General features: G+C 52.7%; 1 protein-coding gene across 9 annotated transcripts in view; it reads left to right on the forward strand.

The window, feature by feature from the left end:
• The window catches only part of STIM1 (stromal interaction molecule 1), a 228325-nt gene that overhangs the window by 179161 nt on the left and 33727 nt on the right, over positions 1 to 15437 (forward strand). For all 9 annotated transcript variants that reach the window (XM_068266507.1, XM_068266508.1, XM_068266509.1 and 6 more), the window contains exon 6: positions 15037 to 15214. In XM_068266507.1, the coding sequence (XP_068122608.1) occupies positions 15037 to 15214 (178 nt within the window). The remainder of the gene's footprint in view (positions 1 to 15036; positions 15215 to 15437) is intronic.

Genomic DNA, 15437 nt, shown 5'->3' on the forward strand with positions numbered 1-15437 from the left:
CTATTGGCTGCCAGTGGCACTGGGACACTAGTGTCTATTGGCTGCCAGTGGCACTGGGACACTAGTGTCTATTGGCTGCCAGTGGCACTGGGACACTAGTGTCTATTGGCTGCCAGTGGCGCTGGGACACTAGTGTTTATTGGCTGCCAGTGGTACTGGGACACTAGTGTTTATTGGCTGCCAGTGGTACTGGGACACTGTCTATTGGCTGCCAGTGGTACTGGGACACTAGTGTCTATTGGCTGCCAGTGGCACTGGGGCACTAGTGTCTATTGGCTGCCAGTGGCACTGGGGCACTAGTGTCTATTGGCTGCCAGTGGCACTGGGACACTAGTGTTTATGGCTGCCAGTGGCACTGGGACACTAGTGTCTATTGGCTGCCAGTGGCACTGGGACACTAGTGTTTATTGGCTGGCACTGGGGCACTAGTGTTTATGGCTGCCAGTGGCACTGGGACACTAGTGTTTATGGCTGCCAGTGGCACTGGGGCACTAGTGTTTATTGGCTGCCAGTGGCACCGGGACACTAGTGTTTATTGGCTGCCAGTGGCACTGGGACACTAGTGTTTTTTGGCTGCCGGTGGCACTGGGACACTCGTGTCTATTGGCTGCCAGGGGCACTGGGACACTAGTGTCTATTGGCTGCCAGTGGCACTGGGACACTAGTGTTTATTGGCTGCCAGTGGCACTGTGACACTAGTGTCTATTGGCTGCCAGTGGCACTGGGACACTAGTGTTTATGGCTGCCAGTGGCACTGGGACACTAGTGTTTATTGGCTGCCAGTGGTACCGGGACACTAGTGCTTATTGGCTGCCAGTGGCACTGGGACACTCGTGTCTATTGGCTGCCAGTGGCACTGGGACACTAGTGTTTATTGGCTGCCAGGGGCACTGGGACACTAGTGTCTATTGGCTGCCAGTGGCACTGGGACACTAGTGTTTATTGGCTGCCAGTAGCACTGAGGCACTAGTGTCTATTGGCTGCCAGTGGCACTGGGGCACTAGTGTTTATTGGCTGCCAGTGGCACTGGGACACTAGTGTCTATTGGCTGCCAGTGGCACTGGGACACTAGTGTTTATTGGCTGCCAGTGGTACCGGGACACTAGTGTTTATTGGCTGCAAGCGGCACTGGGACACTAGTGTTTATTGGCTGCAAGCGGCACTGGGACACTAGTGTCTATTGGCTGCAAGTGGCACTGGGACACTAGTGTTTATTGGCTGCCAGTGGTACCGGGACACTAGTGTTTATTGGCTGCCAGTGGTACCGGGACACTAGTGTTTATTGGCTACAAGCGGCACTGGGACACTAGTGTCTATTGGCTGCCAGTGGCACTGGGACACTAGTGTCTATTGGCTGCCAGTGGCACTGGGACACTAGTGTTTATTGGCTGCCAGTGGCACTGGGACACTAGTGTCTATTGGCTGCCAGTGGCACTGGGACACTAGTGTCTATTGGCTGCCAGTGGCACTGGGACACTAGTGTCTATTGGCTGCCAGTGGCACTGGGACCCTAGTGTCTATTGGCTGCCAGTGGAACTGGGACACTAGTGTCTATTGGCTGCCAGTGGCACTGGGACACTAGTGTCTATTGGCTGCCAGTGGCACTGGGACACTAGTGTCTATTGGCTACCAGTGGCACTGGGACCCTAGTGTCTATTGGCTGCCAGTGGAACTGGGACACTAGTGTCTGATGGCTGCCAGTGGCACTGGGACCCTAGTGTCTATTGGCTGCCAGTGGCACTGGGACACTAGTGTTTATTGGCTGCCAGTGGCACTGGGACCCTAGTGTCTATTGGCTGCCAGTGGCACTGGGACACTAGTGTCTATTGGCTGCCGGTGGCACTGGGACACTAGTGTCAATTGGCTACCAGTGGCACTGGGACACTCGTGTCTATTGGCTGCCAGTGGCACTGGGACACTCGTGTCTACTGGCTGCCAGTGGCACTGGGACACTAGTGTCTATTGGCTACCAGTGGCACTGGGACACTAGTGTCTATTGGCTGCCAGTGGCACTGGGACACTAGTGTCTATTGGCTGCCAGTGGCACTGGGACCCTAGTGTCTATTGGCTGCCAGTGGAACTGGGACACTAGTGTCTGATGGCTGCCAGTGGCACTGGGACACTAGTGTTTATTGGCTGGCACTGGGGCACTAGTGTTTATGGCTGCCAGTGGCACTGGGACACTAGTGTTTATGGCTGCCAGTGGCACTGGGGCACTAGTGTTTATTGGCTGCCAGTGGCACCGGGACACTAGTGTTTATTGGCTGCCAGTGGCACTGGGACACTAGTGTTTTTTGGCTGCCAGTGGCACTGGGACACTCGTGTCTATTGGCTGCCAGGGGCACTGGGACACTAGTGTCTATTGGCTGCCAGTGGTACTGGGACACTAGTGTCTATTGGCTGCCAGTGGCACTGGGACACTAGTGTTTATTGGCTGCCAGTGGCACTGGGACACTCGTGTCTATTGGCTGCCAGTGGCACTGGGACACTAGTGTTTATTGGCTGCCAGGGGCACTGGGACACTAGTGTCTATTGGCTGCCAGTGGCACTGGGACACTAGTGTTTATTGGCTGCCAGTAGCACTGAGGCACTAGTGTCTATTGGCTGCCAGTGGCACTGGGGCACTAGTGTTTATTGGCTGCCAGTGGCACTGGGACACTAGTGTCTATTGGCTGCCAGTGGCACTGGGACACTAGTGTTTATTGGCTGCCAGTGGTACCGGGACACTAGTGTTTATTGGCTGCAAGCGGCACTGGGACACTAGTGTCTATTGGCTGCAAGTGGCACTGGGACACTAGTGTTTATTGGCTGCCAGTGGTACCGGGACACTAGTGTTTATTGGCTGCAAGCGGCACTGGGACACTAGTGTCTATTGGCTGCCAGTGGCACTGGGACACTAGTGTCTATTGGCTGCCAGTGGCACTGGGACACTAGTGTTTATTGGCTGCCAGTGGCACTGGGACACTAGTGTCTATTGGCTGCCAGGGGCACTGGGACACTAGTGTCTATTGGCTGCCAGTGGCACTGGGACACTAGTGTCTATTGGCTGCCAGTGGCACTGGGACACTAGTGTCTATTGGCTGCCAGTGGCACTGGGACCCTAGTGTCTATTGGCTGCTAGTGGGACTGGGACACTAGTGTCTATTGGCTGCCAGTGGCACTGGGACACTAGTGTTTATTGGCTGCCAGTGGCACTGGGACACTAGTGTTTATGGCTGCCAGTGGCACTGGGACACTAGTGTTTATTGGCTGCCAGTGGCACTGGGACACTAGTGTTTATGGCTGCCAGTGGCACTGGGGCACTAGTGTCTATTGGCTGCCAGTGGCACTGGGGCACTAGTGTCTATTGGCTGCCAGTGGCACTGGGACACTAGTGTTTATTGGCTGCCAGTGGCACTGGGACACTCGTGTCTATTGGCTGCCAGTGGCACTGGGACACTAGTGTCTATTGGCTGCCAGTGGCATTGGGACACTAGTGTTTATTGGCTGCCAGCGGCACTGGTACACTCGTGTCTATTGGCTGCCAGTGGCATTGGGACACTAGTGTCTATTGGCTGCCAGTGGCATTGGGACACTAGTGTCTATTGGCTGCCAGTGGCACTGGGACACTCGTGTTTATTGGCTGCCAGTGGCACTGGGATACTAGTGTCTATTGGCTGCCAGTGGTACTGGGACACTAGTGTCTATTGGCTACCAGTGGCACTGGGACACTAGTGTCTATTGGCTGCTAGTGGCACTGGGACACTAGTGTTTATTGGCTGCCAGTGGCACTGGGACACTAGTGTCTATTGGCTGCCAGTGGCACTGGGACACTAGTGTTTATTGGCTGCCAGTGGCACTCGGATACTAGTGTTTATGGCTGCCAGTGGCACTGGGACACTAGTGTTTATTGGCTGCCAGTGGCACTGGGACACTAGTGTTTATTGGCTGCCAGTGGCACTGGGACACTCGTGTCTATTGGCTGCCAGTGGCACTGGGACACTAGTGTTTATTGGCTGCCAGTGGCACTGGGACACTAGTGTTTATTGGCTGCCAGTGGCACTGGGACACTAGTGTCTATTGGCTGCCAGTGGTACTGGGACACTAGTGTCTATTGGCTGCCAGTGGCACTGGGACACTCGTGTCTATTGGCTGCCAGTGGCACTGGGACACTCGTGTTTATTGGCTGCCAGGGGCACTGGGACACTAGTGTCTATTGGCTGCCAGGGGCACTGGGACACTAGTGTTTATGGCTGCCAGTGGCACTGGGACACTAGTATTTATTGGCTACCAGTGGCACTGGGACACTAGTGTCTATTGGCTGCCAGTGGCACTGGGACACTAGTGTTTATTGGCTGCCAGTGGCACTGGGACACTAGTGTTTATGGCTGCCAGTGGCACTGGGGCACTAGTGTCTATTGGCTGCCAGTGGCACTGGGACACTAGTGTTTATTGGCTGCCAGTGGCACTGGGACACTAGTGTTTATTGGCTGCCAGTGGCACTGGGACACTAGTGTTTATTGGCTGCCAGGGGCACTGGGACACTACTCGTGTCTATTGGCTGCCAGTGGCACTGGGACACTCGTGTCTATTGGCTGCCAGTGGCACTGGGACACTCGTGTCTATTGGCTGCCAGTGGCACTGGGATACTAGTGTCTATTGGCTGCCAGTGGCACTGGGATACTAGTGTCTATTGGCTGCCAGTGGCACTGGGACACTAGTGTCTATTGGCTGCCAGTGGCACTGGGATACTAGTGTTTATTGGCTGCCAGTGGCACTGGGACACTAGTGTCTATTGGCTGCCAGGGGCACTGGGATACTAGTATTTATTGGCTGCCTGTGGCACTGGGACACTAGTGTCTTTTGGCTGAAGGGGCACTGGGACACTAGTGTCTATTGGCTGCCAGTGGCACTGGTACACTAGTGCCTATTGGCTGCCAGTGGCACTGGGACACTAGTGCCTATTGGCTGCCAGTGGCACTGGGATACTAGTGTTTATTGGCTGCCAGTGGCACTGGGACACTAGTGTCTATTGGCTGCCAGTGGGACCGGGACACTAGTGTGTATTGGCTGCCAGTGGCACTGGGACACTAGTGTTTATTGGCTGCCAGTGGCACTGGGACACTAGTGTCTATTGGCTGCCAGTGGCACTGGGACACTAGTGTTTATTGGCTGCCAGTGGCACTGGGACACTAGTGTTTATTGGCTGCCAGTGGCACTGGGGCACTAGTGTTTATTGGCTGCCAGTGGCACTGGGGCACTAGTGTCTATTGGCTGCCAGTGGCACTGGGACACTAGTGTCTATTGGCTGCCAGTGACACTGGGACACTAGTGTCTATTGGCTGCCAGTGGCACTGGGACACTAGTGTCTATTGGCTGCCAGTGGCACTGGGATACTAGTGTTTATTGGCTGCCAGTGGCACTGGGACACTAGTGTCTATTGGCTGCCAGGGGCACTGGGATACTAGTATTTATTGGCTGCCTGTGGCACTGGGACACTAGTGTCTTTTGGCTGAAGGGGCACTGGGACACTAGTGTCTATTGGCTGCCAGTGGCACTGGGACACTAGTGCCTATTGGCTGCCAGTGGCACTGGGACACTAGTGCCTATTGGCTGCCAGTGGCACTGGGACACTAGTGTTTATTGGCTGCCAGTGGCACTGGGACACTAGTGTCTATTGGCTGCCAGTGGCACTGGGACACTAGTGTCTATTGGCTGCCAGTGGCACTGGGACACTAGTGTCTATTGACTACCAGTGGCACTGGGACACTAGTGTCTATTGGCTGCCAGTGGCACTGGGACACTAGTGTTTATTGGCTGCCAGTGGCACTGGGACACTAGTGTCTATTGGCTGCCAGTGGCACTCGGACACTAGTGTCTTTTGGCTGACAGTGGCACTGGGACACTAGTGTTTATGGCTGCCAGTGGCACTGGGACACTAGTGTCTATTGGCTGCCAGTGGCACTGGGGCATTAGTGTCTATTGGCTGCCAGTGGCACTGGGACACTAGTGTTTATTGGCTGCCAGTGGCACTGGGGCACTAGTGTCTATTGGCTGCCAGTGGCACTGGGAAACTAGTGTCTATTGGCTGCCAGTGGCACTGGGACACTAGTGTTTATTGGCTGCCAGTGGCACTGGGGCACTAGTGTTTATTGGCTGCCAGTGGCACTGGGGCACTAGTGTCTATTGGCTGCCAGTGGCACTGGGACACTAGTGTCTATTGGCTGCCAGTGGCACTGGGACACTAGTGTCTATTGGCTGCCAGTGGCACTGGGACACTAGTGTTTATTGGCTGCCAGTGGTAATGGGAAACAAGTGTTTATTGGCTGCGAGTGGCACTGGGACACTAGTGTTTATGGCTGCCAGTGGCACTGGGACACTAATGTCTATTGGCTGCCAGTGGCACTGGGACACTAGTGTCTATTGGCTGCCAGTGGCACTGGGACACTAGTGTCTATTGGCTGCCAGTGGCACTGGGACACTCGTGTTTGGACGGCGTTTCATGATACAGATGAACAATGACCCAAAACATACAGCCAAAGCATCCAGGAGTTTGTTAAAGCAGTGGAAAAATCTTGAATGGCCAAATCAGTCACCTGATCTTAACCCAGTTGAGCAGCATTTCACTTATTGAAGACTAAACTTCAGACAGAAAGGCCCACAAACAAACAGAAACTGAAAGCCGAAGCAGTAAAAGCCTGGAAGAGCATTACAAAGGAGGAAACCCAGCCTCTGCTGATGTCCAGGAGTTCAGGACTTCAGACTGTGATTGTCATCAAAGGGGGAGCCCAGCATCTGCTGATGTCCAGAAGTTCAGGACTTCAGACTGTCATTACCAGCGAAGGGGGAAGCCCAGCTACTGGTGATGTCCAGAAGTTCAGGACTTCAGACTGTCATTACCAGCAAAGTGGGAGCCCAGCATCTGCTGATGTCCAGGAGTTCAGGACTTCAGACTGTGATTGCCAGCAAAGGGGGAGCCTAGCATCTGCTGATGTCCAGGAGTTCAAGACTTCAGACTGTCATTACCAGCAAAGGGGGAAGCCCAGCTACTGGTGATGTCCAGGAGTTCAAGACTTCAGACTGTGATTGCCAGCAAAGGGGGAGCCCTGCATCTGCTCATGTCCAGGAGTTCAGGACTTCAGAACTTCAGACTGTGATTGCCAGCAAAGGGGGAGCCCTGCATCTGCTGATGTCCAGGAGTTCAAGACTTCAGACTGTCATTACCAGCAAAGGGGGAAGCCCAGCTACTGGTGATGTCCAGGAGTTCAAGACTTCAGACTGTGATTGCCAGCAAAGGGGGAGCCCTGCATCTGCTGATGTCCAGGAGTTCAGGACTTCAGACTGTGATTGCCAGCAAAGGGGGAGCCCAGCATCTGCTGATGTCCAGGACTTCAGACTGTCATTACCAGCAAAGGGGGAAGCCCAGCTACTGGTGATGTCCAGAAGTTCAGGACTTCAGACTGTCATTACCAGCAAAGTGGGAGCCCAGCATCTGCTGATGTCCAGGAGTTCAAGACTTCAGACTGTCATTACCAGCAAAGGGGGAGCCCAGCATCTGCTGATGTCCATGAGCTCATTGCCAGCAAAGGGTTTCAACCAAGTATAAGAAATAAACATTTTATTTCCAATTATTTCATTTGTCCAATTACTTTTGAGCTTTTGATTGTGTTAAAAAATGCTTTAGTTTCCTCACATTTTTATGCTATCGTTTTCTTCATCCCACTGATTTAAAGTGAACCCGGGACGAGAGTGATATGGATGCTGCCATATTTATTTCCTTTTAAAGGACAACTGAAGAGAAAGGTATATGGAGGCTGCCATGTTTATTTCCTTTTAAGCAATACCAGTTGCCTGGCAGCCCTGCTGATCCTCTGCCTCTAATACGATTAGCCATAGCCCCTGAACAAGCATGCAGCAGATCAGGTGTTTCAGACATTAAAGTCAGATCTGACAAGACTAGCTGCATGCTTGTTTCTGGTGTTATTCAGATACTACTGCAGAGAAATAGACCAGCAGGGCTGCCAGGCAACTGGTATTGATTAAAAGGAAATAAATATGGCAGCCTCCGTATACCTCTTGCTTCAGTTCCCCTTTAAGCAATACCAGTTGCCTGCCAGCCCTGCTGATCCTTTGCCTCTAATACTTTTAGCCATAGCCCCTGAACAAGCATGCAGCAGATCAGGTGTTTCTGACATTATTGTCGGATCTGACAAGATTAGCTGCGTGCTTGTTACTGGTGTGATTCAAACACTACTGCAGTCAAATAGATCAGAAAGGCTGCCGGGAACTGGTATTGTTTAAAAGGAAATAAAGAATTACCAAGAAAGGTTAGATAAACTGTGTTTATTTAGTCTGGAGAAAAGACGCCTTATGCTGGGGATACACGGTACGTTTCTGTACTGTGTATCGAGCAGCTGATCCGGCCAGCTGATAATGTTCAGCTGGTTCGATCACGCTGCTCGACCCGCGCCCGCTCGATCCCCGCCGGCGGACAATGGCAGGGAACCGAGCGCTGATAAGGACCGCCGGCGGGGACGAGCGGTAATCGATCCGCCTGGACGAGCGGGGACGCGGTGGTGGTCGATCCGGCGGCTAATCGGCCGCCGGATCGACCCGTGTATTCCCAGCATTAGAGGGGATCTAATTAACATCTATAAATACATCAGAAGGCAATATAAAAGCTTGGTGAATGAGATTTTTGTCCCTAGGCCTTCTCAGAGGACTAGAGGACATGATCTGCGCATGGAGGAAAAAATGTTTTATCCATTTATTTAGGAAAGGGTTCTTTACAGTAAGAGTGATTAAGATGTAGAATGCATTGCCACAGGAAGTAGTTATGGCAAACTCTATACCTGCATTTAAAGGGGGCTTAGATGCTTTCCTTGCGTTGAAAGACATCCATGGCTACAATTACTAGGTAATGCCTAATGATGTTGATCCAGGGATTTTATCTGATTGCCATCTGGAGTCGGGAAGAAATTTTTTCCGTTTTGGAGCTAATTGGACCATGCCTTGTAAGGGGTTTTCTCCTTCCCCTGGATCAGCAGGGATATGTGAGGAAGCAGGCTGGTGTTGTACCTTCCTCTGGATCAGCAGGGATATGTGAGGGTGCAGGCTGGTGTTGTATCTTCCCCTGGATCAGCAGGGATATGTGAGGGAGCAGGCTGGTGTTCTACCGTCCTCTGGATCAGCAGGGATATGTGAGGGAGCAGGCTGGTGTTGTGCCTTCCTCTGGATCAGCAGGGATATGTGTGGGAGCAGGCTGGTGTTGTACCTTCCTCTGGATCAGCAGGGATATGTGAGGGAGCAGGCTGGTGTTGTGCCTTCCTCTGAATCAGCAGGGATATGTGAGGGTGCAGGCTGGTGTTGTACCTTCCTCTGGATCAGCAGGGATATGTGAGGGAGCAGGCTGGTGTTGTACCTTCCTCTGGATCAGCAGGGATATGTGAGGGTGCAGGCTGGTGTTGCGCCTTCCTCTGGATCAGCAGGGATATGTGAGGGAGCAGGCTGGTGTTGTGCCTTCCTCTGGATCAGCAGGGATATGTGTGGGAGCAGGCTGGTGTTGTGCCTTCCTCTGGATCAGCAGGGATATGTGAGGGAGCAGGCTGGTGTTGTGCCTTCCTCTGGATCAGCAGGGATATGTGAGGGAGCAGGCTGGTGTTGTGCCTTCCTCTGGATCAGCAGGGATATGTGAGGGTGCAGGCTGGTGTTGTACCTTCCTCTGGATCAGCAGGGATATGTGAGGGAGCAGGCTGGTGTTGTGCCTTCCTCTGGATCAGCAGGGATATGTGAGGGAGCAGGCTGGAGTTGTACTTTGTACTGGTTGAACCCGATGGACGTATGTCTTTTTTTCAACCCAAATAACAATGCAACTATGGCAGCCTCCATATTCCTCTCACCCTGGGGAAAGTCTGCACTTCACCTGCATCTGAGTGGTTTCATGTACAGTTCTGTAGTGGTATTTATACACACAGGAGCCTTTATAGAAGTGCAGCCTTGGGAGATGAGGAATCTGATATCCCTACACTGACTCACACTTACTCCAGTGACAATGCCATGCGGGAGCTGACCTGCGAGATATGCAGAGACCAGGAAATAGCGGCCGGCGGATTACCACGATGGGTGACAGCTGAGACGGCTGCCTCTGCCAGAAGATTCTCAGAGCTGTGACCTTACTCCTTGTGTGTCCCCAGCCTCACTGAGTACTCCTACCCTGTCCAATCAGAGCAGGCCTCTTACCTTTACTAGTGTCACTGTACTCCTACCCTGTCCAATCAGAGCAGGCCTCTTACCGTCACTGGTGTCACTGTACTCCTACCCTGTCCAATCAGAGCAGGCCTCTTACCTTCACTGGTGTCACTGTACTCCTACCCTGTCCAATCAGAGCAGGCCTCTTACCTTCACTGGTGTCACTGTACTCCTACCCTGTCCAATCAGAGCAGGCCTCTTACCGTCACTGCTGTCACTGTACTCCTACCCTGTCCAATCAGAGCAGGCCTCTTACCTTCACTAGTGTCACTGTACTCCTACCCTGTCCAATCAGAGCAGGCCTCTTACCTTTACTGGTGTCACTGTACTCCTACCCTGTCCAATCAGAGCAGGCCTCTTACCTTTACTGCTGTCACTGTACTCCTACCCTGTCCAATCAGAGCAGGCCTCTTACCTTCACTGGTGTCACTGTACTCCTACCCTGTCCAATCAGAGCAGGCCTCTTACCGTCACTGGTGTCACTGTACTCCTACCCTGTCCAATCAGAGCAGGCCTCTTACCTTCACTAGTGTCACTTTACTCCTACCCTGTCCAATCAGAGCAGGCCTCTTACCGTCACTGGTGTCACTGTACTCCTACCCTGTCCAATCAGAGCAGGCCTCTTACCGTCACTGCTGTCACTGTACTCCTACCCTGTCCAATCAGAGCAGGCCTCTTACCGTCACTGCTGTCACTGTACTCCTACCCTGTCCAATCACAGCAGGCCTCTTACCTTCACTGGTGTCACTGTACTCCTACCCTGTCCAATCAGAGCAGGCCTCTTACCTTTACTGGTGTCACTGTACTCCTACCCTGTCCAATCAGAGCAGGCCTCTTACCTTCACTAGTGTCACTGTACTCCTACCCTGTCCAATCAGAGCAGGCCTCTTACCTTCACTGGTGTCACTGTACTCCTACCCTGTCCAATCAGAGCAGGCCTCTTACCTTCACTAGTGTCACTGTACTCCTACCCTGTCCAATCAAAGCAGGCCTCTTACCTTCACTAGTGTCACTGTACTCCTACCCTGTCCAATCAGAGCAGGCCTCTTACCTTCACTAGTGTCACTGTACTCCTACCCTGTCCAATCAGAGCAGGCCTCTTACCGTCACTGCTGTCACTGTACTCCTACCCTGTCCAATCAGAGCAGGCCTCTTACCTTTACTGGTGTCACTGTACTCCTACCCTGTCCAATCAGAGCAGGCCTCTTACCTTCACTGGTGTCACTGTACTCCTACCCTGTCCAATCAGAGCAGGCCTCTTACCTTTACTGGTGTCACTGTACTCCTACCCTGTCCAATCAGAGCAGGCCTCTTACCTTCACTGGTGTCACTGTACTCCTACCCTGTCCAATCAGAGCAGGCCTCTTACCTTTACTAGTGTCACTGTACTCCTACCCTGTCCAATCAGAGCAGGCCTCTTACCTTCACTGGTGTCACTGTACTCCTACCCTGTCCAATCTGAGCAGGCCTCTTACCGTCACTGCTGTCACTGTACTCCTACCCTGTCCAATCTGAGCAGGCCTCTTACCTTCACTGGTGTCACTGTACTCCTACCCTGTCCAATCAGAGCAGGCCTCTTACCTTTACTAGTGTCACTGTACTCCTACCCTGTCCAATCAGAGCAGGCCTCTTACCTTCACTGGTGTCACTGTACTCCTACCCTGTCCAATCTGAGCAGGCCTCTTACCTTTACTGGTGTCACTGTACTCCTACCCTGTCCAATCAGAGCAGGCCTCTTACCGTCACTGGTGTCACTGTACTCCTACCCTGTCCAATCTGAGCAGGCCTCTTACCTTCACTGGTGTCACTGTACTCCTACCCCGTCCAATCAGAGCAGGCCTCTTACCTTTACTGGTGTCACTGTACTCCTACCCTGTCCAATCAGAGCAGGCCTCTTACCTTCACTGGTGTCACTGTACTCCTACCCTGTCCAATCAGAGCAGGCCTCTTACCTTCACTGCTGTCACTGTACTCCTACCCTGTCCAATCAGAGCAGACCTCTTACCTTTACTGGTGTCACTGTACTCCTACCCTGTCCAATCAGAGCAGGCCTCTTACCTTTACTAGTGTCACTGTACTCCTACCCTGTCCAATCAGAGCAGGCCTCTTACCTTTACTGGTGTCACTGTACTCCTACCCTGTCCAATCAGAGCAGGCCTCTTACCTTCACTAGTGTCACTGTACTCCTACCCTGTCCAATCAGAGCAGGCCTCTTACCTTCACTAGTGTCACTGTACTCCTACCCTGTCCAATCAGAGCAGGCCTCTTACCTTCACTAGTGTCACTGTACTCCTACCCTGTCCAATCAGAGCAGGCCTCTTACCTTCACTAGTGTCACTGTACTCCTACCCTGTCCAATCAGAGCAGGCCTCTTACCTTCACTAGTGTCACTGTACTCCTACCCTGTCCAATCAGAGCAGGCCTCTTACCGTCACTGCTGTCACTGTACTCCTACCCTGTCCAATTAGAGCAGGCCTCTTACCTTTACTAGTGTCACTGTACTCCTACCCTGTCCAATCAGAGCAGGCCTCTTACCGTCACTGCTGTCACTGTACTCCTACCCTGTCCAATCAGAGCAGGCCTCTTACCTTTACTGGTGTCACTGTACTCCTACCCTGTCCAATCAGAGCAGGCCTCTTACCTTCACTAGTGTCACTGTACTCCTACCCTGTCCAATCAGAGCAGGCCTCCTACCGTCACTGCTGTCACTGTACTCCTACCCTGTCCAATCAGAGCAGGCCTCTTACCTTTACTAATGTCACTGTACTCCTACCCTGTCCAATCAGAGCAGGCCTCTTACCTTTACTGGTGTCACTGTACTCCTACCCTGTCCAATCAGAGCAGGCCTCTTACCTTTACTGCTGTCACTGTACTCCTACCCTGTCCAATCAGAGCAGGCCTCTTACCTTTACTGGTGTCACTGTACTCCTACCCTGTCCAATCTGAGCAGGCCTCTTACCTTCACTGGTGTCACTGTACTCCTACCTTGTCCAATCAGAGCAGGCCTCTTACCGTCACTGCTGTCACTGCACTCCTACCCTGTCCAATCAGAGCAGGCCTCTTACCGTCACTGCTGTCACTGTACTCCTACCCTGTCCAATCAGAGCAGGCCTCTTACCTTCACTGGTGTCACTGTACTCCTACCCTGTCCAATCAGAGCAGGCCTTTTACAGTCACTGGTGCTCAGCGCCTCGGGGGCAGAGAGTTTTTCTGCTGCATTTTTTGTTCCAGGAAATCTAAATAAAGGCCAGACGCCTAAACACTTCTCAAGAAATCTTCTTCCCTCAGCCCCAGGGTGTGTCTGCCAACATGTGCTTCATATGAAATTCTAGCGAAACACACCTTCCCCTGCCACTTACACGCAGTGCTGATGTCACTCTTACCTTTACTGGTGTCACTGTACTCCTACCCTGTCCAATCAGAGCAGGCCTCTTACCTTTACTAGTGTCACTGTACTCCTACCCTGTCCAATCAGAGCAGGCCTCTTACCTTCACTAGTGTCACTGTACTCCTACCCTGTCCAATCAGAGCAGGCCTCTTACCTTCACTAGTGTCACTGTACTCCTACCCTGTCCAATCAGAGCAGGCCTCCTACCGTCACTGCTGTCACTGTACTCCTACCCTGTCCAATCAGAGCAGGCCTCTTACCTTTACTAGTGTCACTGTACTCCTACCCTGTCCAATCAGAGCAGGCCTCTTACCTTTACTGGTGTCACTGTACTCCTACCCTGTCCAATCAGAGCAGGCCTCTTACCTTCACTGCTGTCACTGTACTCCTACCCTGTCCAATCAGAGCAGGCCTCTTACCTTTACTGGTGTCACTGTACTCCTACCCTGTCCAATCTGAGCAGGCCTCTTACCTTCACTGGTGTCACTGTACTCCTACCTTGTCCAATCAGAGCAGGCCTCTTACCGTCACTGCTGTGACTGTACTCCTACCCTGTCCAATCAGAGCAGGCCTCTTACCGTCACTGCTGTCACTGTACTCCTACCCTGTCCAATCAGAGCAGGCCTCTTACCTTCACTGGTGTCACTGTACTCCTACCCTGTCCAATCAGAGCAGGCCTTTTACAGTCACTGGTGCTCAGCGCCTCGGGGGCAGAGAGTTGTTCTGCTGCATTTTTTGTTCCAGGAAATCTAAATAAAGGCCAGACGCCTAAACACTTCTCAAGAAATCTTCTTCCCTCAGCCCCAGGGTGTGTCTGCCAACATGTGCTTCATATGAAATTCTAGCGAAACACACCTTCCCCTGCCACTCACACGCAGTGCTGATGTCACTCTGACCACTGCAGATGCTGGCACATGGTCACATGGTCCTGTCACTGCCACACCTTCCCCTGCCACACACACACACGGCTGATGTCACTCTGCCCCCTGCAGCACTGCAGATGCTGGCACATGGTCCTGTCTCTGCCACACCTTCCCCTGCCACATACACACACACACACACCACACACACGGCTGATGTCACTCTGACCCCTGCAGCACTGCAGATGCAGGCACATGGTTCTGTCACCGCCACACCTTCCCCCGCCATACAAACCCACACGGGTTGATGTCACACTCTGACCTCTGCAGCACTGCAGATACTGGCACATGGTCCTGTCACTGCCACACCTTCCCCCGCCATACACACCCACACGGGCTGATGTCACACTCTGACCTCTGCAGCAGTGCAGATGCTGGCACATAGTCCTGTCACTGCTAGGGACCGGTTTAGGTAGCATGCTATTTACTTGTAGATTGTTCTATCAGCACACTCTGTCATTCTTGTTGTTTGTATGACTATGTTGTGTCTTCTCTCCACAGTGACCCGCCACAATCACCTGAAGGACTTCATGCTTGTCGTGTCCATCGTCATCGGGGTCGGAGGCTGCTGGTTTGCCTACATCCAGAACCGCTACTCCAAGGAGCACATGAAGAAGATGATGCAGGACCTGGAAGGACTGCACCGGGCTGAGCAAAGCCTGCATGACCTGCAGGAAAGGTGAGTGGCCGGATCTTCCATGCAAGAGAGGTGGGTGGTCAGCTGAGGTGGAGGACCTCGAGGGGTTGCATCAAGCAGAGCAAAGCCTGCATGACCTGCAGGAGAGGTGAGTAGCCGGATATTCCATGCAAGAGAGGTTGGTGGCCAGTTGAGGTGGAGGACATCAAGAGGTTGCATCGGGCAGTACAAATCCTGAATGACCTGCAAGAGAGGTGGGTGGCCG

Source organism: Hyperolius riggenbachi, chromosome 2, assembly GCF_040937935.1.
Source record: "Hyperolius riggenbachi isolate aHypRig1 chromosome 2, aHypRig1.pri, whole genome shotgun sequence".
NCBI classification, from domain to species: Eukaryota; Metazoa; Chordata; class Amphibia; order Anura; family Hyperoliidae; genus Hyperolius; species Hyperolius riggenbachi.